The sequence below is a fragment of the Paramormyrops kingsleyae genome, chromosome 22, assembly GCF_048594095.1.
Source record: "Paramormyrops kingsleyae isolate MSU_618 chromosome 22, PKINGS_0.4, whole genome shotgun sequence".
Taxonomy (NCBI): domain Eukaryota; kingdom Metazoa; phylum Chordata; class Actinopteri; order Osteoglossiformes; family Mormyridae; genus Paramormyrops; species Paramormyrops kingsleyae.
The window spans coordinates 962,889-986,246 of record NC_132818.1 but is presented as its reverse complement, the minus strand read 5'-3'; the positions used below and the strand labels follow the sequence as shown (position 1 = coordinate 986,246).

The window sequence follows — 23,358 nt, the reverse complement described above, 5'->3', positions numbered from 1 at the left end:
ATAGCTGTATTCCTCAAAGATTTCTCAGTACGTGCGAGGCCTAGTTATTTTACAAATTACCGGGGATTAGGTAATTACCATCTAATCGATAATTAAAGGTGCCGGTGAGTGACCCAAACGCTAAAACAGCCCATTTAGCTCTGCAAAATGGACACTGGCTCTGAGGCCCATAACTGGCTTTGAGTTTGATTAAGGCCCTTAATCTCTGTTGCATCAGAGGCCATTACATTTGCTTGGTCACTTGGGTGCTTCTGGCAAATAGGATCACGATTAAACAGTGAAGGTTGGCGTGTGATATCAGCACTGCACGACTTGGACACCTCCAGCTAACAGAACCAAACTGGATTTCCGGATAAAAGTGTCTCTGTATCCCATTCGCTTTGGCTCCAAGGCCGAGACGCCATATGGATGGATTCAAATACAACACACACGTTTGACCTTAAGCTGCATAAAAAATGCCTAAATTCCAGAGGCATTAAATTATGACTGTTGCATCACTGTCTGATACTTTAAATAAATTTAAGTACATTTAGGAAAAGCATAAAGCATTAGTCAGACTTAAACCAGAGCAAAACCTCAGTGTGGAATGGGACATAATTAGTGAGAACTAATTACACCGAAATATGTTTATTTTAGCATTTAAACACAAAATGAACCGGGTAAAATAAGAAGAGCATATACTGTACTAAACATATCTAAGCACATTTATCAAAACAGTAATTTTTAAAGTAAGAAAATAAATGTATCCAAACTGTATCCTGCCCCGATCATAAGCTCCTTCCGTGTGCCGCGCCCCCTCGTTAACCCTGTGTCGAATCCCCGTGTGATCAGCTGTTTCTGGTTGTTGTCATTAGTCCTCTGTATTTCGTCCGCGTTTCAGTTTGTTTCCCCACTCCGGTCATTGTATTGTCCGTCTGCGTTTTGCCTGCCTTACCTGTAATTAAACCCCATATTCCCTGATACCCTGACGTCTGCGCCTTTGTCTCCGTTCCGTCCCCGCTGAGCACAACAATATTATTATAATTAAATGTATTAATGGTTTATTATTAATATTAAAATAATTAATTAGAAATCTTTATTTTTAAATGTATTTTATTATATAATAATTACTGTTACCGTCTATCATTGTCTAAATGTATTTTTACTGTCTAAATATATGTATTCAGCTAGTGTAAACATGCACGATGCTATCACAGCTAATGCTAGGCTGAGACTGAAGCGTTACCCTTTGTTTCTGCTGAGAGACGTGCCGTGTGACTCATTTCCCTGAGCGTACAAGATATCTTAGGTTGGCATTCACAGTTTGACTTCTGAGGTTTAGATCGAATTCTAGGTAAAATCTTTTCGAACTTGTTGGTTAACGAGTTTTAAGAAATTTCAGTTATAATGAGTTCGAGAACTGAGGTACCACTGTATATGGAAATTAACAGTAACAACAAAAAGGGATTTCTTGTGTTCAAGAACTTACTGATATCTAGTTGGATGGCTAGATGAACACCATTTTGGTGTCCAAACCTCTCCTCATGGGCACCTCAGCTATTCTGTCTCTCTCATAAATTTCACCACCAGCTCATTTAATTAGTTAAATTAATGTCAGCCCATGTTAGTCATACAAGATGCTAGTGGTCGATCCAAATAAACATCAGTGTACTGCATTGATATTGCAAATCCTGGGGTGACTTCAGGAGAGGGTTTGAAATGGCTAAGCTAGCACACTTAGGCAGACAAGACACCATGTATTTACACCAACATGAACATTTTTGCATAGTACTGTGTATATAACTACGATGAATAATATCAATGTGCAGAGACCTGGGAAGCGTATTTAAGCTAAGATGGCTGCCCAAATACCTGCCGTGTTGGAGAGGGACGAAGCGGCTACACTTACAGAGGGTGGGGGAGACTCCCTGCCAATCAGCGGCGTGTTCTCACACCGGGGGTTCTGAAAGTTTGCGTTCTGGGTCCTGCGCCACAATACAGAAAGGAGAAGCAGTGTCAAGTTCGACCTGCAGTTCAGTCCACGATAACAGTCAGAACATGAGAACAGACTAGAGCAGTGTTCACCAACCCGGTCTTCAGGGACCTGCAGACAGTCCACATTTTTGCTCCAAGTAGGGACCTGGGAGGGAGGAGGAAAAATGTGGACCATCTGCAGGTCCCCAAGGACCGGGTTGGGAAAGACTGCACTAGAGGGCTTATTCTGCCAGGTGGGGGCGCTGTGGGAGACTCACATGTACTCTGTGACGGGCGCGTTGCTGACTGTGTGTGCCGCAGCCGGGATGCTGGTTTCGCTGCCGTAGCTGCTCCCGCAGCTGTACAGGCTGGGCATGTGTACGCGGTACAGGTTATCATGCGGAGGCCTGGTGCCACGGCCCATCGATTCCTCCTCTCCTTCCTCGTCGTTCCTTCCGGCCAAAAAAGTGTGAAAAATGAAAGTGACCGGAAGACGTTCTACACTACACACAGACTTAAAATATCTCTTTTAGATTTTTGTATATACTAAATCCTGTTTTAATGGAGTGATTAAAGAAAAAAAATGAACAGGAACATATCACTAATTGCAACTTTCCTTCAAAAATAAACCTTAAATTACAACTCCTGGTCATGCTTTGAGCTAAAAAACAGTACGATAAGAACAATTTCCAAATTATAAAAAAAAACAGTGAACTGGAAATGCATTCAATTTTCTTTGCCAAAAAAAAAAAAGATTAAAAATGAAATAACAGAAATAGCAATCATTCATAGTGAAGTTTGTCTGCACCTAGTGGTCACGACAAGTATTACATCTTCCTTCAGGAGGTCCATCCTCCACCCTTGCCAGACATAAATAGACAAACTGGCTGGGATTATCTACATGTGGTCATACTGGGAAAGCCAAACAATGGGGACGGCTGCCAAGCTCCGCAGTAGCAGCAGTCACACTTCACCACACTATCGTGACTGTCATGACGTGAATACTGGCTTCCTGGATGAGATGTTCCTCCTACAATTTATTCAACCCTGTTCCTCTAATGGCATCAACAGCCTTTCATCTCAATAACCTAAATTAGGGTATCAATAAAACTATACTGCAATACAGCACATCGGAGATTACCATGGCTCTGTAGTACTTTATATTTACATGCTTTAACAGCTAAAAGTGCATATTGACCGCTACTGACTTAGAAACACTGGTGTTCATTAGGATTAGCGAGTTTATCATGGGGCTAAGAATACGCTGCTGTGAGAGGAAAACTGAACAGAGGGTATATTTTTCTTAACTAGCTTTCAGAATGTATTTTTTTAATATTATTGCAAGAACGCCTGGTTGACAGACAGCTGACACTCACAAGACAGGCTAAAAGAAGATTGAGGTTTGAGCTAAGTGTTGCACTCGTGTTTTGGAGCACAGTACAGACTGGGCGACAGAGGCGTGAGCATGAAGCGCACGTAACAGACAGGTCAGGAACACCACGCCCAATGCTGAGGATATGGCTCAGGGACGTCAGATTGATAAGCCATGGGGCTCACAATGTTCACACCATAGTCATCACTCCGAACTCCGAAAAGGGAAATGGTCACGATATCCGATCAGCAGCTGATGATCTAAATCATACCCTTCATAGCAGTGCAATTACAATGGGGTCGATTATTACCAGGTAGCAAACATGCTTCCGTCTTAACTGTAAGAACAATATGTACCTCAACACTAATGAGTGATTCAAGCCTCGGAGCACATTGTGGCAATTAGAGGTAATTTCATTATTTTAAGCAGCTTCATAAACATGTTGTGTCTTCACATTCTGTAACTGACATGCAGTCAGTCACAGAGCCTATCGCTATCCCGCCTTGCGCACCGCAGTGCGGAAATGCAGAATGTTAATAGGACGACCCTATCGTTAAGCTAAGCTAAGCAGAGCCAGGCAGTGTGGCGGTGGTGCTTTGAGCGCAGTGCCCTGGTTCGCCTGCAGAGGGCGGCATCACCTTTTGAGAATTTAAAGAGGACAAAGTCACGTTTTAAGAGCATAATGTAATCTTCTAGATGGGGATTTGGAGGGATGAGGGGCAGACCACAGCTCCGTTCACGAACAGCACTCACAGCCTTCAGAAATGCCATACCGCCATTGTGAGTGGCTTTCTCACGATGGTCACACATTTATGCTGAACTCGGGGGTAACAGAGGGCAGGCAGCGAGGCTTACCGCCACCCAGTGGATAAGTAAAAAAAAAAAAAAAAAAACAACAACAAAAAAATGAAGAAACGAACTGCATCTTACAAAAGTGAGTAAAAGACTTTCTGAACAGAAATGATCATCGGTGATACTGATCTGGAGTGTCTTAAGAAGCAGGAAATTCATTCACTGTGCTTCCAGTTGCTTGTAAGTGTCTGGTAATGAGGATAATGAATTAATCAAGCAATCAACCAACAAAACAAAACAAAACAAAACAAAACAAAATAAAACAAAATAAAACAAACACTGAATGATGGCCGATTGGGTAGCACTGTAGTCTTGCACCTTCGAATCCCCCACTATGCGTGCAACTTGCAGCCCCCCATGTCATACAGACTCCCTCCCACATGCCCTTAGGTGAACTGTCATATCAAAATTGTCCGGAGTTTGTCGCGATGCGAGTGTGTGCATGCCTGCGCCCTGCAACGGAGGGGCATATCATTCAGGATGTACCCCTGCCTTGTGCCTTATGCTGCCTGGGATAGGCTCCAGCCCCCACCCACCCGTAACACGCCCCCCGACACACTTTCCTGCAACTCTATTGAGGATGAAAGACTGAAAAGCAAATAGAGGGATTACTGTAGTTGACAGCTGTCTGAGGTAAAAAGGGTATTTTATTAAAGCAATTCAAGCCGTAACCTCATCGCCTGCTACAGCGTGGTACAGGTAAAGAGTAGTGTTACTGTGATTCACTGATCAGGAAGAGCCCATGGCAATCTAATTAACCCTCCAGGAATCTCCTGGATCGTCTGCCATACTCTGTGGCCAAAACCTCGCCGTAAGGGAAAGGTATTTGGGTGGGGGGGTGGGAAATCGACATAAGGCAGCAGGAAGCTGGCGGGGCTGGGGAGGGGGGCCTTACCTCTTGGTCTGCCAGGTGTGCGGCACGCTGCACACGATGGAGCTGAACATGAGAGCCGTGACGAAGGAGAAGAGCACCAGGTAGATGAGGCCCTCCAGACCATCATAGCACAGGCCTGTTACAGCCTGGACGTAATCCTGCAAACAGAAAAGACCTAAACCCTGCATCCAACACATTCCATCAGAGCCATGGGGGCACATGTATTTCACCCCCCTACAGATCTTTAAAGACATTCACATACACTGAAGATCCCCATATCTACTTTTACATCATTCTCCATGTGCTGCTAACAGATGGCTTAAATCTAAAATAACTTACAATTTCTTTCCTGGTCAAGGTAAGTGGATTGATGAAGGAAAAAGCCAGTGCCCTCTGCCAGGGCCTCCTATAATCAGGTAGGCAGACCTGGAGCTTGACGCATTACCAAGGTAGATCGGACAGACTTCCTTAAATCTTCATCAACATGCCACCACGTGAAGAGAGCTGATTCGTTCGCACGTTGCAGGTAATTACAGCTCGTTTTTGCAGAGATAAGAGCTACTGATTATGGCATTTAATGTTGGCCAGAAGCCCCCGGGAGAACAACATCACAACCCGGCCTTCACTCTGAATTTGACAGATCCCCAAGACCTGCCGAATTTGTTTGCACCAAACAAAGTCAGTTTTTATATAAATACAACTGCCTGCTTGGCTTTTCTCACCGTCGAGCTACCAGATGTGATTTATATAACCAAGCACTAATTCATCACTTTTACTTCAATACGGATGCCCAAAATATATAACTGAAATATTCCGCATATCCTTCCCCATAACTGGAATTCTGTCCACTTGCAATATTAAAATGCTAGCCACTTTCCGATCAGCTTGCCTGACTAAAATCAAACAGCATGCCACAAAAGTATGTCCACCGGCTTTTCTGGATGAAAAGCATTTCACGCTAAGCTAGATGGCAAAGGTATAAGCTGGGAATGATGTAATGGATCTTCCAGTGCTCCTCCCTCAATGCTCAAAGGGCACAGCCCTCTGCAACAAAGTGCGATGGATATCTCCTGTTCCCTTAAGGGGGGGGGGGGTGTCTCTTGGATCACAGCTAACGCTAATGTCCTCTGGCACTGCCGGCAGCGCACAGACTTGAGCGACCGAACAGATGCAGGCAGGCGGGTCGAGACGCAGACGAGATCAAACGAATACAGAGCGGATGAGCTGCTGTGACGTGAGGCTCACTCAAACGAACACAGATGCTCCCAGCTGCGCACCAGAAAAACAGATCAAGAAGGAGCTTCAAGAGGACTGGGGGGGGGGGGGGGGCATGTGTGGTACAGTGTGATAGGAGCTTCTGTCCATCATAGAGTGTAGGTACGCTGACATCACCACCGCCCTCTGAATTCTCAGTTAAATTTGAAAACGATGAGCCAGACCTGCTCACTAAGCACACGCAGAATAGCACAAGCTCACAAAAACACGTATAATCCATCAACACACCACATTAGCGTGATACCCTTCCGACTTCTGAAGGTGATGCCACCAATAAACCTCATACACCACGAAGTGTTCCAATTGAGAAGCTTCCAGGTGATGTAATGATTTTGAAAAGCACAGCAGGCCTTCTTAATGAGAAACAGGAGCCGGATGTCACAGCGTCTTGCAGCACATGAGACAGAACACCTCCGACTGGCAGACGGCGTGAGGCCTGCTCACCATGTGCAGGCTGCGGCAGTCAATCAGGGCGGTGAGCTGGTGAAGGCCGATCTCTGTGGTGTTCAGGACCCCCTGGATCATCTCCAGACTCCCCTGTGGAAGAAAGGCAATGGAGTCTCAGGGAGGGTGGAATTCGTCCCTCAACAGCCAGCCGAAGCCGGTTTTCCATGGGGACACCCACAAAGAAGTAAGCCTGATATCAAATCGGCACATTGACAGGACCAGCCTAGCTAGAGGGTCGCAGAAAAGCAGAGGTACAGTGGCGTGAAAAAGTAACTACACCCCATGAATGATGTGGGCATATTTGGATGTATGGATAATTCATTTCAACAATATTGGCACGGAAAGATGGTCTGATGTTACAATTAATATTATGCTTAGTAATCCTATATTTTGAAATCCTTGGGTAGAAATTCATTTTCGTGACTCATAACTCACGCATCTACTTGGAGAAATTTTGGCCCACTTTTCCTTACAGATCCCCTTCTGCCAGCTTTAAGGGCTTTCTTTAAAGTATAGCCTTTTGCATTATTTCTGGAGGTTTATGATCTGAGGTTTCCCTAAGCATGTTTCTTCTTTACCGAGCCGTTCTCAAGTGGATTTGCGTGAGTGTTTAGTGTCATTGTTCACTTGCAGTTCAGCTGCAGCTTTTTGACAGATGGCCTCACATTCTCTGAGTAATTCATGGATGACGCGCTGATGGCAAATTGGCTGGACCCTGCGGCAGCAGAGCAGCCCCAGGCCATAAAGCCTCAATGATCACGCTTTACAGCTGCCATAAAGGTCTTTTATTCAAAGAGAGTTTTAGTTTTTGGTTAAAGCCAAACACTGCGTCTGGCATCATCACCAAAGAACTCCACTTTTGGTTCACCCTTCCAAATAGCATTGTTCCAGTACTCTTCTTCCTTCCTGACCAGCCATGTAGGACAAATTTGTTTCTTTCTGAAGGTTGACTCATGTATGTTGACATTGATTGAGCTGGCAGAACATCCCCTCGAAGATACTTTGGGGTTCACTGAGACTTCCTGAAACGGCGTTCCTCAGCTCTCCCACTGAACAAGGCCACATCTGGTGGGATGATCTGCTCTTGATAGATTGCCAGTAGTCTGAAATTTGCTCCATTTGTAGAAGATTTATATTGACATATGCTGGCCTTTCCCAGTGACACACACACACACACACACACACACACACACACACACACACACATACACACACGCTTACCTTAGTCTTCGGAAATTCCCGGACAGCTGAGCGCAGCAGCTCCGAAATGTCATCCTGCATCTCCACCAGAGCTTTGTGGCTTCCTGACAGCTTCTAAAAAGCAGTCATAGCTCAGCCCATCACACATCACAGGAAAAGGCTCATTAAATCCCCATAAAAATGGGGGTATATGGAGCTCAAAGAAGCCCCCCAGATAAGGTTAGAGAAACTTGGGATTGGGCAAGTTTCTTGAAATTGGAAGGGTAACACAGACATGACCCCTCGATCTGGAATTACACCAAATGCCATACTGACTCCCAACATGACTGTCGCTGTTCACAAAATTATGTTCCTTAAAATGAGAGGCAATAAAATCGCCCCAAATATAAGTAGAACCTTCTCATTACCTTTGACCTATTTCTGAAAGTCTCCAAGTCTCAAACCAAGGAACATTTCGCAGAAGGTAAGGATGCTTTTGTCTTGGTGACTGCGAGTTAATCTCAGCACCCTGTGCATGCTGGGAGCACAGCTCAAGCACTGGTTTCCAGTGTGTATTACAAATTTGCCACACTGCATCTGAAAGATCCCATGGAAAGCTGCTCCCCAAGATTGCGAACAAGCAGGTGACACACTGATGGTCCACTTCACAAATGGGCAATCACTGGAAACATGCATGCACCCTACAGGTCAGGCTTTTTCTGTTAGGGGTACGTTAGGGCGAGTACAGCAAAACATAACAGCGAGATAAAAACAATGAACCATGCCGTGATGCCTGCATTACATTACGCCCAGATTGTGGCTCTCGCAAGAGTAACAAACTATCTAATAATTGTAAGAAATTTAAAATAAGAATATATTTATTTTAAATCAAGGTTTTTTTTCTCTCATTATGCATTCATGTGGACTACAAGAGGACATGCAGTCACCAGAAAGTAGGGCGGCACACAGCATATAGAGCAGATAAATAAATGACGGCAAACCTGCTGGAAGGGGTTAGCGTGACCCACACTGCATACCAGGTAGTACTGGAGGATATCTGTGAAGAAAAGGTGATTAAAATGGTTTGAGAAACAGCCAAAAAGCGACTTCCGTAAAGAGAGGCATCCTGTCTGTGGCAGCTCTGCTCTTTCATGCCACTTCCAATCAGACCCGAGGTGCTGAAGCCACACCCTCCCCCATCAAAGCCACACCCTCCCCCATCAAAGCCACACCCTCCCCCATCAAGGCCACAACCTTCCCCTGACTCATTCACCCACCTAGCAGACTCCCCATCTCCTGTCGCAGACGGCTGAACTCCTGGTGCTCCTCCACAGTGTTTTAATCTCATTAATAATGCAATGTGCCATCATTTACGGTTCACCTAGTTGAACTATGTATTATTGGTCATGCAGGAATCCTGCAGCATTTATGCTAATCTGATGTAAAAACACACTGCTCTCTATAAATTAGCCCTCACAGCAGTTAAACTAAAGGAGGCAGATGAAGGGAGGGAGGGGGCAATACAGTTTGGGATCCCTCAAAGGAACTCCAGAAAGGGAGAGATCACATGGGTCAAGGTCACCGGTGAACGGGTTGCCACCCCCAGTCGGGTCAGTGTCCCCATATCATTGGTACTGTAACAAATAATAAGTACCAGCAATGATAAGTACCAGTAATGATCATTAGAACCTGCACTGATCATTAAGGAATCAGATGATGCAATTAGCACGCTAATGAGAAACTATGGAACAGGCTGTTTGGGGCAGAACACCATGAGAGGGCTCACTCCAACACACTCGGCAAGTAAATGATGATAACAAGGAGGATAAACTGTTATTGTTTGCCGTTTGTTAAGTTAGTCTCTGCCCTGCATGTCATACTTTCCCTGTCACATGGGTGTCCTGCAGCAGTCCAAAGACATCGTTAAATTGCCTGTAATGTATAACAGTGTGTGTGTGTGTGTGTATGCATGCGTGCATGTCTTTGTGCCCTGTGATGGATCGACAGCCCATCCAGAACGTACCCCAGCCTTACGGCCTTGGCTGGACAGACCCCAGGCCCCTCCTGTACGTGGTTAGAGGATTTCCAGCTGTTAGTTTAATTGAGACTCTCGAATAAGAATCTGAGATGGACCGAACGATGTGGCCGGTTAGACGACTCCCAGGGGGCCCTTTATCGGTGCCCAGAGATTGGCTGATGCGTCACCCCCAGCACAGCCACATGCTGGCTGCATGCCCGGCGGCTGTGGTGGAGGGGGTGTCACTCACGGGGGCAGCTCGATTGCTTGACACACAGGCTGATTTATTTTTTCCCCTGCGGAGAGTGAAAAGGTAGATCGATTCTGCTCCTGTCTGACCTGATTCTAAGAGAGATCTCATACAGCTGAACCAGGCGTCCTGAGGTCGCATGATAAATGGTACGGGGGGAGGGGGGCAAATAAACACACAAAATTAATTTGACGTGTGTAAGGAGGACGGAACTGACAGCTGTTTACAGGTTGTAGCAGTGCTCAGTTTTTGCAGAGTCAAATTGAGTTTAATTAGCAGTACTTTTTGTGGGAATCCCAGCATCAAATGTGTGCGCGCACACACACACACACACACACACACACACACACACAATAGGTCAGTCATAAACCACGGGCAAAACAGCGGCCTGCAGACAAAATCCAATACATTAAAACCGTCCCAACAAAATAGCAGCGCTGACTTACGAGGGGTTAGAGACAAATGGAGCAGTTATGGCGAGGGGGGCATCTGAAATGATTAACCTACCGGTGACGGCAGCTTGGACACAGACTCTAAAATGTGACAGAGATGCCGGCCAGGAGATGGGGGGGGGGGGGCACATAAACAACAGACAGCAGTAAAAGATGAAGCCGAAAGGCTGCAGGCCACTCACTTGCTGATTTTGCAAACGCTGTTTCTAAAATTGCCTCAGAGGTGTAACACTGTGGGCCAAACGGACAGACAGTGACTAACAGAAGCAGCGTATCCCACCGTATGCCCTCAGTCCTGGGTCCCGTAATATTCCCACAGCTCAGGGAGAAGAATATCGGAAGGCCTGGGAACCAGTTAGGTGCCTCATCAGTGCCTCTGTGTTTGTGGAATTTGGATTTTCTTCCCCCGTTTCCTCATGCTTCCCTACAGTCCGAAACCATCTAACAATAAGGATAGATAGTCTGTAAACTACCCTGAGTACACGATTATCAGCATTTTTTTTACTTGGGATAGGCTGCAGGTCCACCTTAGCCCTGTGCTGGATAAGTGCTTATGAACAACGGAAGTATGGCAGAAGGATGGATAAACATCTTGCCCGATTTTATTACTGAAGAACATCCTTTTGCTCAATTCTGCAAACTTCATGAAGCTGCAGTCTTCATTCCACACGCCCGATGTCACGTTTGACGTCGTCCTCCTGCTCCATGTGATTCAGCATGCCAAGATTAACGCCGCAAACACATAGGCCGACAGAGAGCGCTCCTCCTGTCATCACTTGATACACTTCTGTTCACTCCTACATCCACTCCCCTACCCCTCCAGGATTATTCATCCTGAATTATTAGCTGAGGCCTCGTTGGAACTGGTTAGGCATCTGCCCAGTGCACATGCGTGACCCTTGACCCTCAGCCATCTATCACGACAAGACAACTGCTGAAGCTTTGTGCCCCAGATAAAACATTATTCATGCAGAATTAAAAATGTGCACGAGGGCACGGGCAAATGACTCACAGAACTGCCACAGTTCTTATCCCTGACTCAACGCTCAAATGAAATGTCAAATTACTCACAGTAACAAAACACAGTAACAAGTTGCTATAAAGTTTTTGCTTTTCTACCCTGCGGAGTTTGCTGACAGCAAATGGTTCCCTCCAAAAAACAAAACAAAAAAAATCCAGGACTACAACTCATAACTCGTGCACGGCAGAAGGAGAAAGTTCAGAGTACCGTAATTTCTGGACTATAAGGCATACCTGAATATAAGCCGCACCAGCTAAATTTGGGGGAAATACAGATTGTTCCATATATAAGCCGCACCCGACAATAAGCCGCAGGTGTTTTAATGTTTAATTACCGTATATAAGGGTTCCTGCTACCACGGAGGAGATTGTCAGGACAGAGATGACTGGGAATGCAAAGCGTCCCATTTATTAACATTTGAGAAACACATTAAATCTTTCAATCAATCAATCAAACTTTCACATCTTTGACATGACGAACAGTATTCGTGCAGTGCACAAATAATACAACGGTGCGCTCCCAGCGCACGTCCTGCAGTCAAAGTACCGTAGTAGTGCAGTATAACAAAAAACAAAGCTTACAGCACTTGACGAGGCAATAACGTTAAATGGCTAAATTTAATTCGTTTTTAAAAGTGCTTGCCTGTAACACGGCAGTAAAGGTGCAGTAACACGGCTGCTTAACAAAATAACCAGCATCTTTTCCGAAAAGTGTCAACACAGCAGTAAAGGTGCAGTAACGTGGCCGTTTACTGTATCAAAATAACCAGCCTACGTCTCACCATTGATGCCAAGGGTACGTGCAGCAGCTCGATTTCCTTCTATGACAGCCAGATCGATTACATTTAACTTAAAAGCAGCATCATATGCACCTCTCCGTTTGTTTTCCATAATGAGGGTGTGTGCATGAACACTTCCTTGGTGCGAACTGTCTGTCTCGCTCTTGCGCTTCCTTGATAGTGCGCCCCAGGTGACCGTTAGCTGTAAAGATCCATAGAAAAGCCGGACCGTTGTATAAGCCGCAGGGTCCAAAGCAAGTGAAAATAGTAGCGGCTTATAGTCTGGATATTACGGTAACTGATTCATGATCTCCGCCGACAGGCAGGTAGGAGAGCCTGACTTGTTGCAGGACCTGACATTGTGCTATGACCCAGGGATGACCCTCCATCTGAGTCACCCCAGAATGTTGATTTACCATCCCAGGAGACAGTATACATTACATGATCCTATTCTTACCCAATATTTATTTTAATTGTATATTTGAACGTCGCTATTATTTTTTTGGTCTTTTTCTAGTTTGAGGAACTGCGGAGACAGACAGGGCTCCCTGAACAAGATTAGGTCCAGTACTGCGGTGTAGTTTCCATAAAAGTTCAGGCCCATAAATGCGAGTGGCCCATTCAAATCGGTGAGCCCACTGCCCTTTCACTGACGTCATTGAAAGGGCGGTGCAGAGGAGATCTAGAGTGGCCCTTCATCAGCCCCCCGCCACACTGCTTATATAACGGCAGAGAGCAGCAAGGACCCCCAAGGCAGACATTTAATCGTCAGAGTCTGGCACCCAACTCCCGAAGAAAATCAGTGTTTGTGGTGAATGTCAGACCAGCCGGTGCAGAGAGAGAGAGAAAGAGAGAGTGAATGAGTGCAGTTTTTGGTCTTACCTTGGCTGACCACAGCATTCTCTTCTGTTACTTTGGTGATGAACTTGTCAGGGGCTGCACAAAAGTCACTGGCACTCTGGAGGAGGAAGGGGGGGGGGAGAGAGAGGTTCAGCAGGAGTGTTTTAAACCCCATACACCACATAAAGCACACAAGCAGCCGGAGAGAACAACAGCGTCAACAGAAATGGACAACTGGGTTCTGTTGAATATCAAAAACAATAAAATAAAAAAATTGGCAGCTTCAGAGTGCTGAGGTCACGAGTAAAAGTACGTAGGGGAGTGCTGGTACAAGGGGGGAGGAGGGCATTTGCAATTCAAATGCAGGCAGTGCGAGAGCGAGTTCAAAAGGGAGGGGGGTGAACACAACTTCGAGGGGGAGAGCTGGCAGAGAGGTAAAAACACAAAGGAGAAGGCAACTGCCTTTTTGCAGTCAAATGGAGAATAAATGCTTCATGTTTATGGATGTTAGGGGGGGAAGGAAAACAAAACAGACCGACAAGAGCAGCATGGATGGTGTTTGCAGGGAGATGCTATGCGTGTTATACCAACATCTCAGCTGCTTCAGATTCACACCCAAACAGAAACGACACAGGAGGCTGGGTCTAATTAAAGATCTTGGTCAATCAGCTTCACCGATGACGGCCTAGAAAGCAAGTCAGCAAGATGTGACCCCGCCCCCTTCTATGGATAAAACAGCAGTGATCTAATGGTGCGTTCGTTTTTCTCTCGGAACTCAGAAATTCTGAGTTGAGTGACATCACGTCCGACAATCTCCCGTTCGAGCTACCCACGTCTCGGAACAAACATGAACCTCCATGCCTCCATGAACCTCCATGCCTCCATGAACCTCCATGCCTCCATGAACCTCCATGCCTCCATGAACCTCCATGCCTCCATGAACTGCTATTGCTTAATATTTTACCAGATTTGGAGTGAGATTATTTTTCCAAGAGACAAGCAAACAAGAAACACACAAACAAGAAACACGAACTAGTCAAACCACATTAAAAGCTTTATAAAATATTTTAGTACATTCAAAAGCGATACTTTTTTCAAACGACAAACAATTTACAAACAAACCACAGACACTAACAAGTCTGGTAAAAATCTGATATTGCATGCTAGGATACTGTTTACGGTCAATACGGATATGGTATTCTCTAAATCGAGCACCTGCAATTAAATATATTAATAGTTATAAATGTAACAAAATAAACATTTTTAAAGATTTATAAAATAGAATTACTGCTGAGTGTGTAAGCCGCCATGTTGAAATTATGTCACAGGGGCAAATCGGACAACAAAATCTTGTCCGACATCAACGTCATAAAAGAGGCGTGTTTCCGACGGGAAGTGACGTTTTTCGTGACGTTTTCATCCGAGTTCCGACTAGCAGAGAAATAATCGAACGCACCATAAACCTCTTACAGCAAACTGTGGTTTGGGGAGGCCTAGAGGTCAGAGGTGTCCCATTTTTTTAAACTATCATTATTTGTTGGTGACTCTCTCATTAGAACTAAAGTCCAGTGATTTTGTGGGCATTCAAGTAGAGAGAACCTTAAAATGAAATATATATTTTATACATCTGTCTCTAAATAATGGAAGCAATCTTTTTGTTTGGGGGGGGGGGGGGTCGTTCTGGTTACAGCTTTATCGACTGTGCCTCGGGAGACAGGAGTGAATTGCGCTCACATTTGGCTCACGCTCACATTCGAACAGACGGAGCAGGCGGGCGAACGCGCCCATAAATCACCAGCCAGACCGCACACTCGCTCTGCCGCCAAGCAAGCGGGTGCCAAGATGGCCGACCGAGGGGGCTGTACCCATCGCGTTAGCAATGCTTAGCTATTAAATATCATTCACAAAAGCGATGACGGACATTTCAGGGACGTGTCAGACGATCTGACTTCCAGTAGGTGGCTGGACGCCTGGATGAAAACGAATGGCCAGTGAACGATAAGGCAGACTCTTAAAACGGGAATCATGTGACCAGGTTACTTGCCAAACACTCTCTGAATGCCAGGTCCCTCTTTCTGCCGAGTCTGGCCTTTTCCCGGCTCTGTGCTTACAGATGCTGCGCGTCTTTAATAACCCACTGCTGACCCTGTCATTTCAGCCACACGAAGAACAGAGGTGAACGTCGTTCCTGAGAAGTTAACGGACATGGAGCACGAAGAGTCCCGATTGTGATTGTACAGGACTAGCCTAGTCAGTCGAAAGCACAGCCGTCCCGTGTGCCGCTAAATGGGACTCGGGGCATATCTGTGTGTCAGCCTCAATCGGGAACAGAGACAGCCTAGGCCGACACTGCGCACTGGGCCGACACTGCGCACTGGGCCGACACTGCGCACTGGGCCGACACTGCGCACTGGGCCGACACTGCGCACTGGGCCGACACTGCGCACTGGGCCGACACTGTCTAGCTCGGCAAGATAGAGATTCATGCCATGTCCAGAAGGCTGTGGGTTCAAATCCCATGTCTTGCAGAGTAATATCATCACTACTGGGAGCTTGAGGTCTTAACCCTACCCTGTCCAGGGCACTTGACCCTGGCTCACCCTGCTTTCTGACCCCAAGTGTTCCTCACTTGCAGTTTGGACACAAGCATCTAGTGAATAAATAAATTTGAAAGTGGTTTAATCTCCGATGCATTATCCCTGTCGAGTTCTGCCCGCCATTTCAGCTCCACCGAGACCCTTCTCCGTTTTTCTTGCTGTCGTTCCGCCGCAGGACTTTTGCTGCCCCGTCGCCCTCCCAGGCTGCCGCCCGTTTCCACTTCGCGCTCCGTTTCCCAGCAAGCCCAAGTCCATTTCCCGTATGCCGCATATGGCACTATATTTAGCGGAGGATGTGATAATTGGGCATTCTGTGAAATTCACAGACTCAACACCAGGGCGGAGTGGAGATCAATGCACTACACGGCACGAGCGTTCACACTGTTTTGTCAACATCCGACCAATAAATGGATTCACAGAGCCGGGAAACGGCATAATTTACATCTTCTGAGTGGTGGATCTGTCATCATGAATGATATGAAAGACTGTTTATGCTCAAGGAGACCCAGATGTACCAATAATTCCAGAACTTTCTCTACTGCCATCAAAATTACAGTAAACACTATTCAAATAACAAGGTAGATCAAATCTGGGTTTATTATGTGAGATCTGAAGGATTTTATTTCATTATTTATGTTTTACAGACAAACCCCTGGAGGGTCTGTGAAAAGGATTCAGAGAAGAACGTCACAGTTGCTCACATCGAGTGACTAACTTTTGAAACCTGGCTACCGCCATCAGTGGCGCAATGGAAGCGAGAAAGTGTGAGGCCTGCTGCACTGTTCCCATGGAAATACTCACCGCGGAGACGGCCAGCTCCAGGCCCAGAGATCCCCAGCTGATGATGAGCGTCAGCACACCCAGCAAGCAGACGCTGTGAATAGTGGAGGAGGGAGACGAGGCACGGTCAGAAGCCAGCAAGACTCACGCTCACTCCACTGTGTGTGTGTGAGAGAGACTAACGCTATCTAGGACAACACTCACTGCAATGCGTAGTGTATATATAACTGATAGGCCATAAAGGAGGCATCCTTTTATAATCTAAAGGACAAAAACTTACAGAGATGGTAGCATAAGCAACAATGCTGAGGCAGGACTAAACAGAAAGATGACAGCTACTCGAAAATGAAGCCAGATATTCGCTGAAAGGAGTTAAAAATATCATAAAGGGTGGCTTTATGGGTGGTTTTCTCAATAAAACTAATTTTCACATTTCCTTCAGCTGGGTGTGGCTCGGACTTGATAAAGAAATGCATTATGGGATTTCCCAGCGCTGAAAGTGCCGTCTTCGTCCCGCCAGGCCACCAACATGGTGAGAAACGCAACAACCCCCCCACCACTCTAAATAACCACCAGCAATTTATCAGGGATATTTTTTAAAAAGGGGGGGAGGGGTTAATGTGGTGCATAACCCATTTAACAGGGGGAGCCTGGACAAAGACCAGGGGGTGGGGTAAAACTTTTCTAACAGCAGGGGTATTTCCTGCCAGATTGATCCTGCCTGTGGGAATATAAGGTCGACTATAGCGGCTGGTAGCCATCAAAACAGAGACACATTTCAGAAGTATTTTTACACCCAGATCTGAAATGGGGGGTGGGGGGGTTAAGATACTACGTGTATGTGGCAGATTAGTAAATAACCGTAAATGGCGTAATGACCCAAAAGAAAACCGCCACAATGACTCCACGTCGAAGAGGCGTGTAGCGAAGTCACCACGCCAGTGACCAGGCAAGATGGTCACTTAAAGGTGACGCGGTAGGACTGGCCAGGTTCCTCGAGGGAAGCCGCAGGCTGAGCAGACAGAGCCGGCGGGAGGAGGTATCAATTCGGCCGCTCCGCTTACGGTGTCTGCCCTCTCGGGGAAGCTGCATTTCAGATTCCAGCTTTCCAAACGGCCAGGTTTGACTTTGAAGGCTTTTCCCCGAAGCGGCTCAGCTGACAGCTGGATCAACTGCTTGGCAATCACAGACGTTTCTCACCAGAGCATTAGATGGTCGCATCGACTGAATCCCGTCCTAATCCGAAGTAGGACAGACTGCAAAGGGCTTTAAGGCCTGGTCAGTGAGCAGCAGTGTTGGGTCCGAACTGCTAACACTCTCTTTAGCCCAGTGCGACCTGGCCCTGATCCCAGCAAGTCCCTCCCCACAGGCGTGACTACACATTTCGTATTTGCTCCGGGGCTCCATCATTGACTGCAGTTCTTGTGAACAGCATGGAAATGTGAATCTGGGAGGGAGGGGGACCCGTGACAAAAACAGGCATCCGCCGCCCACGACCGAGCACCCGGCGTGCCGCGGACAAAACAACCGGCAACTCAAGGCGAAGAAAAGAACCGCAGAGCATCCTGTGCCTGCTGTCGGCCCCCGTCATGGCGGTTGGAGGTCGTGGGCCACCCCCACGCTCCGGGGGGAGACACCAGACCGAATGCCAAAAACGGAATACGCGGAAATTCAGAATCTGCTCAGGGCGAAATGGACAAATAAATAAAACAGAATTAATAGCAGCTAATAAGCCGGGGACTTTACGATTCATACTTCAAAGGCAATGACTACACAGATCATTACCCACAAGTAATAATTCACCATATAAAAATCTGTGAGTACAAGGTACTAAACAGATTTAAATTCTGTGTTTTGTGTCTGATACCGATAGCAAACAGTAAATTATCATGCAAGAGGTGCAGACAAAAAGTAATCAAAACCCAGGACTAGCCTTAAAGGGCGAATGATTAGGGCCATATTTCATATGACAGATGCATAAGCAATCAAGAAACACGGGTGAAAATAAATAAACTCTGAGGCTTTGTGGGTTTAGGCTTTTCTCACTGCCTGCCGGGTTTTGAAAACCCCAAACAAGCAAGGCAAACGTCCTCACCAGCTGTCTATGGATTTAGGGAATCGAGCTGGGCCCACCCCCTCTTTGGTCAGGTGACCCGGCTTACCCAATGAGCGTTCCCTTAGAGTTGCGAATGAGGCCGAACAGCACCAGCAGGCAGATGATGACATCGAACAGCAGCAAGCCCAGATAAGCCAGCCACCTGGAAGAGAAGCAGGCGACAGCGTCATGTCACCCCAAATGGTTCCCTCGCTGCCAACGTTGGGACAAAGCACCACCGGTTATAGGATCAGGCGGCAGCCTCGCCAGAAGCTGACCGCAGACACATTGGGGCCCAATTGGGGACTGGAGATCGATCCGACATTATCGCCTGCATGCTTTCAGTTCCTTGAGATTCTGGAGGAACACGAGCGCTGAGTGCAAGCGATCAGTACGGCGATTTGAGAAGAAAAGAACCTGTAATCATCGGACCCTGGATTATAGGAGCAGGACTGAAGTGCAGTGGCAAGCGGAAGCCGTCTCCACTCAGTGAAAGACGACACTCAGTTCAGAGAAAAACATTATTGCTCGAGTAACATAGATATTAGTACCGCACTCCCAGGGCTCTCGTTTGATGGACTAAGAAACAATAATGTTATGCATTTATTGTTGAAAGTCTGTCAAATTATAAGAGGCTAAGGGGGGGAAATGGCATGTTTTGTAGGACTGTCATGCAGAGATTTCAGAATGACCTAAAAACACTAAACAATCATTTCAAATTATCGTTTACACCTACGCCACTGAGACCCGCTTCTTACACCACCTCATTTTTCCTCATTGACGCCCAAGGTCAACCGCAAACCTTAAATGCTGATTGTAGAGCGTAAAGTGAACCCAGCTTTCATAGGATGGAGCAGAAGGGTGGTCGGGGATATCAATTGACGCGGCTCTCAGACAGGGCCGCGAGCGAGGCGGCTGCCCAGGCCCAAGATGCTATTCTCCATCATAAAGAATGGCCATTAGGACCTCAGCCAGCAGAGCAGTAACCACCTGAAATCGGCCGGGTCTCGAACTCTGTCCGGAGCTGATGGCGGGGACGCGAGCCTCACCGGTACCAGTCGTAGAACTCCGCTCTGCTGGCCAGGTCCTCCAGGGAGACGTCGGCGTTACTCCAGAAGGGAATCTCGGCCTCCTGACGCACCAGCTCGTCCAGCTGGCCTTGCAGCTTCTGCACGATGGACACATAGTCCGCCTGCTTGGCGTACTCTCCGTCCAGCTGCTGAAGGCTCTCGCCCACCGTCTGGTTAAGCAAGGTGGTGCTGTCCGACACCTGCACACATACACATGGATGAGGGGGCGCCAGAGGAACACACGCAGAGGAACACGGGCATGGGCACGCACACACGCAGAGGAACATGGGCATAAGCATGCCAACACCCACACACACAACAGCATGGTGAAGAAACCATTTTTATTTTTATGTATAGATTTCATTTATGTGTTTTATTTTGCTGCAAAGGACCCAGTGGCAGCACAAAGGGGGTGTAAACAGGGGGGCTTTCCTAAGTAAGTGGAGAACACAGTGATGGGCAGCCCGCTCCGCTGCCTCAGGGCCTATGAACAGAGACATCACCGAGGAGTTTATCCGCAGCTCTGCTTTCTATTTGGGTCAGCGTCAGTCAGGAGGAAATCGATACCATCTCCTGCACTAGAAAAGAATAAACACTGTACTACACACACACGCACACTTATATTTTGAAGCTGTTCGAATAATAGAAACTATACTGATCCAGTCAATCACTGCATAGCCCTAACAGTTTGTGGGGTGGGGGTGGGGGGCGCACAGGGGTCATTACCAGCTTCTGCACTCCTGCCACTGTACGGTTGGCGTGTCGCAGGGAGTATGTCAGCCGGTTAACTCCATCGCACGTCTCGCCGTTCCCATAGAAACCAACAGCAATGCCAGCACTGAAGACAGACAAAGGCAGAGAGTGAGATGACGGTGAGCGAGGGGGGGGGGGGGGGGGGACAAAAAACGAGGTGACCCACAGGCTCCCCCTGGCCAACTCGATGGGACCCAGAGGCCTCTGTGAAAGCGAGGCATGGTTACGGCCTGGGGGGGGTTACTTCGCAGTGAACCACACAGCAGCAGCAACCGTGGGGTGGAGCACTGGGCCTGGAAGATTACAGGAAAGTCATCTACAGAAGCTGGGAACCCTGCACAGAAGGCTGGGAATCACTCGGGGAAAAACCAAAAACCAACAGGTTACCATGTAGGGGGGATTGGAGGTCAGGGGCAAGAGGGAACGGGGTACTTTAAAACAACAATTGTTGGGAAAAGCTTCTCAAAAGATTCCATAGTGAATTATCACATTTTTAACAAAAACATTCAAATACATAGCCACTCCTTAATGCGGAATTAACTATTTCTACCCCCACCCCCCCAAAGAAAGCAAATGGTATAGACCACTGCCATTGTTGCCGGTAAACAACTTACTGTAAGCCCAGTGTGATGGATGATTATAAAATTTCTCAGCCAGCAAGGAAAGCAAAATCACATTTTTCAAACAGAAATCTTCTCCAAACCTGCGGCTGCTATTTTCCCCCCTTCTAACTGTGGAGTTCTGTTTCCTCCTCTCCGTATTCCTTCTTTTATTCACCATTTCTTTACAATATTGTGCCACAGTGCCATTCTGCATTAGTGCATTCAATTCCACCTACCGCCAGTAGGTGGTGCATGTGACCTCTGAGCAAGGCCAATCCATTATTAGACGCAAACCCCCGCTCCACACACCCCACTACCCCCTATATCCAAGCCAAATTGAGGCCCGGCTAAACAGCTGAACAATGGCCCATTGAACAGTCACCATGGTCCAGCTAAAAATTCCCAGGGTTGAACTGGCCAGGATTTAAGGGGGGAACTATCACCGTCCTCCTCCTGACATGGGTTCAGGATTCCGTGAGGAAGATGTGAGAGCTGCCTTTCTTCATCATCACCATTATCCTTACATCTCCTACAAAATAGGGCACTGCAGCGAGCTCTCTACCATATGCACACTTACACAATCTACTCAAAGTAACACATAACCAACTCCAACATAAACCTACAGAACTTGACACTCTCAATTTCTCATTATACAGGAGAATAAAACTTGTCCCACTAAAAAAAAAAACGATTATGAAAATGCAAAAACAGTTACATTTACCAAAAACAACCAATACGGTAGATGGAGTGAATGTCTAACTCAGAAGTTTGTAGGCCCCACATTGTGTTTGTTTGCAGGTTTGAATAGTCCTTCGGTTTTCTTTGTTTGAAAGACGACGTGCAGCTCTTGCCTAAAAAATGCTTACCCTTGTAATGGGGCAGTCACTGGAAGCTCAGCCTAGATCCACTTGTACCTGGGCAGTCACTGGAAGCTCAGCCTAGATCCACTTGTACCTGGGCAGTCACTGGAAGCTCAGCCTAGCCGCATTTCTGTTTGCTACATGTTTGCAATGTGCTATTTGTCTCACTTATATACACTGCTTTGCACAAAAGTGTCTGCTAAATTAAGTCAAGCAACGCGTGTTGATATGGTTTGCACCACATTTCTGTGTAAAGACTAGACACGCTTGCCTCCCACCTTAATCCCACATGACCGACGGTCACATGGCTTCCAACGCACGCTCGATCGTTTCACTCGACAGAGCGGTAACATTTAGGAGTCCATTACATTGCAGCGTTTCTTACTTCACAGTCGCCCTCACACAGGTTGTCATGATTACACAATCCTGCACTTCATTCAAAGTGCTAGAGATAAATAATAAGAACATAAGAACTATACAAACGAGAGGAGGCCATTCGGCCATTGAGTTCACTTGTGGAGAACTTAACTAATAGCTCAGAGCTCTGATTTAAAGGAACCAGAAGTATTTTTACACCCAGATCTGTGAAGAGGTTGTTTAAAAGTTCTTTTAAAAATTGGTATAGAATGCATATCCACCTTTAAGCAGGAATTACAATATACAGTTGTCAAGATACTTCACTGTGACTGCAACAGAAATCTAGATCAATTTTAATGTAAAAAAATAAAAAAAGAGAGTACTCTTTAGATCTTCATAGCCCCAGGGGCTTATGGGAATCCGGGACAGAAGGCTCTGCCTTTTAAAGGTTGATATCACTGCATGAGGAACATATACCACTAAATTTGCCTGAAGACAAAGAGGAACGCTCGCGGCAAGGCGCTGGTATGGACACAACAGAACCACTGATGGTTTGCAGACTTTTCCCGAGTCTAATCCCGGTACTACACCAGTACACCACATCCTTGTAACAGCAAGGGTAACAATTATTCATCTGTAACAAGCAAAAGTCTGGAGTGAAAAACATTATTTTTTTTCTTTAAAAGCCTGTGTTCAGTTCAGCATTCATCCAGCACAGCACACAATCCAAAGTATGTTTAGGGACACGCGCTGTGGCCCCTGTGGAAACTGGTCACTCCGGGAAGAGCCCGGTATGCTGGCTTTTTAGGAAAATGCAATCGGAATGATCCCTCCTGTTCCACACGTAGTCAAACGTCATCACCATAGCAACCATTCAAAAAAAAAAAAAAAAACTGCAAGGGGAGCCTACACAGAAAAGACAAGTGCTTTTGTG

At 46.5% G+C, this 23,358-nt stretch overlaps 1 protein-coding gene across 1 annotated transcript in view; it reads right to left on the bottom strand.

Moving 5' to 3' along the window:
* Positions 1 to 23,358, bottom strand: part of ttyh3a (tweety family member 3a) — a 59,633-nt gene that overhangs the window by 4,819 nt on the left and 31,456 nt on the right. The window contains exons 3-13 of the mRNA XM_072704835.1: positions 20,579 to 20,690; positions 19,832 to 20,052; positions 18,850 to 18,945; positions 16,709 to 16,781; positions 13,353 to 13,428; positions 8,954 to 9,009; positions 7,995 to 8,087; positions 6,771 to 6,863; positions 5,073 to 5,209; positions 2,232 to 2,405; positions 1,889 to 1,964 (exon numbers count right to left, since the gene is read on the bottom strand). Of these exons, the coding sequence (XP_072560936.1) occupies positions 1,889 to 1,964; positions 2,232 to 2,405; positions 5,073 to 5,209; positions 6,771 to 6,863; positions 7,995 to 8,087; positions 8,954 to 9,009; positions 13,353 to 13,428; positions 16,709 to 16,781; positions 18,850 to 18,945; positions 19,832 to 20,052; positions 20,579 to 20,690 (1,207 nt within the window). The remainder of the gene's footprint in view (positions 1 to 1,888; positions 1,965 to 2,231; positions 2,406 to 5,072; positions 5,210 to 6,770; positions 6,864 to 7,994; positions 8,088 to 8,953; positions 9,010 to 13,352; positions 13,429 to 16,708; positions 16,782 to 18,849; positions 18,946 to 19,831; positions 20,053 to 20,578; positions 20,691 to 23,358) is intronic.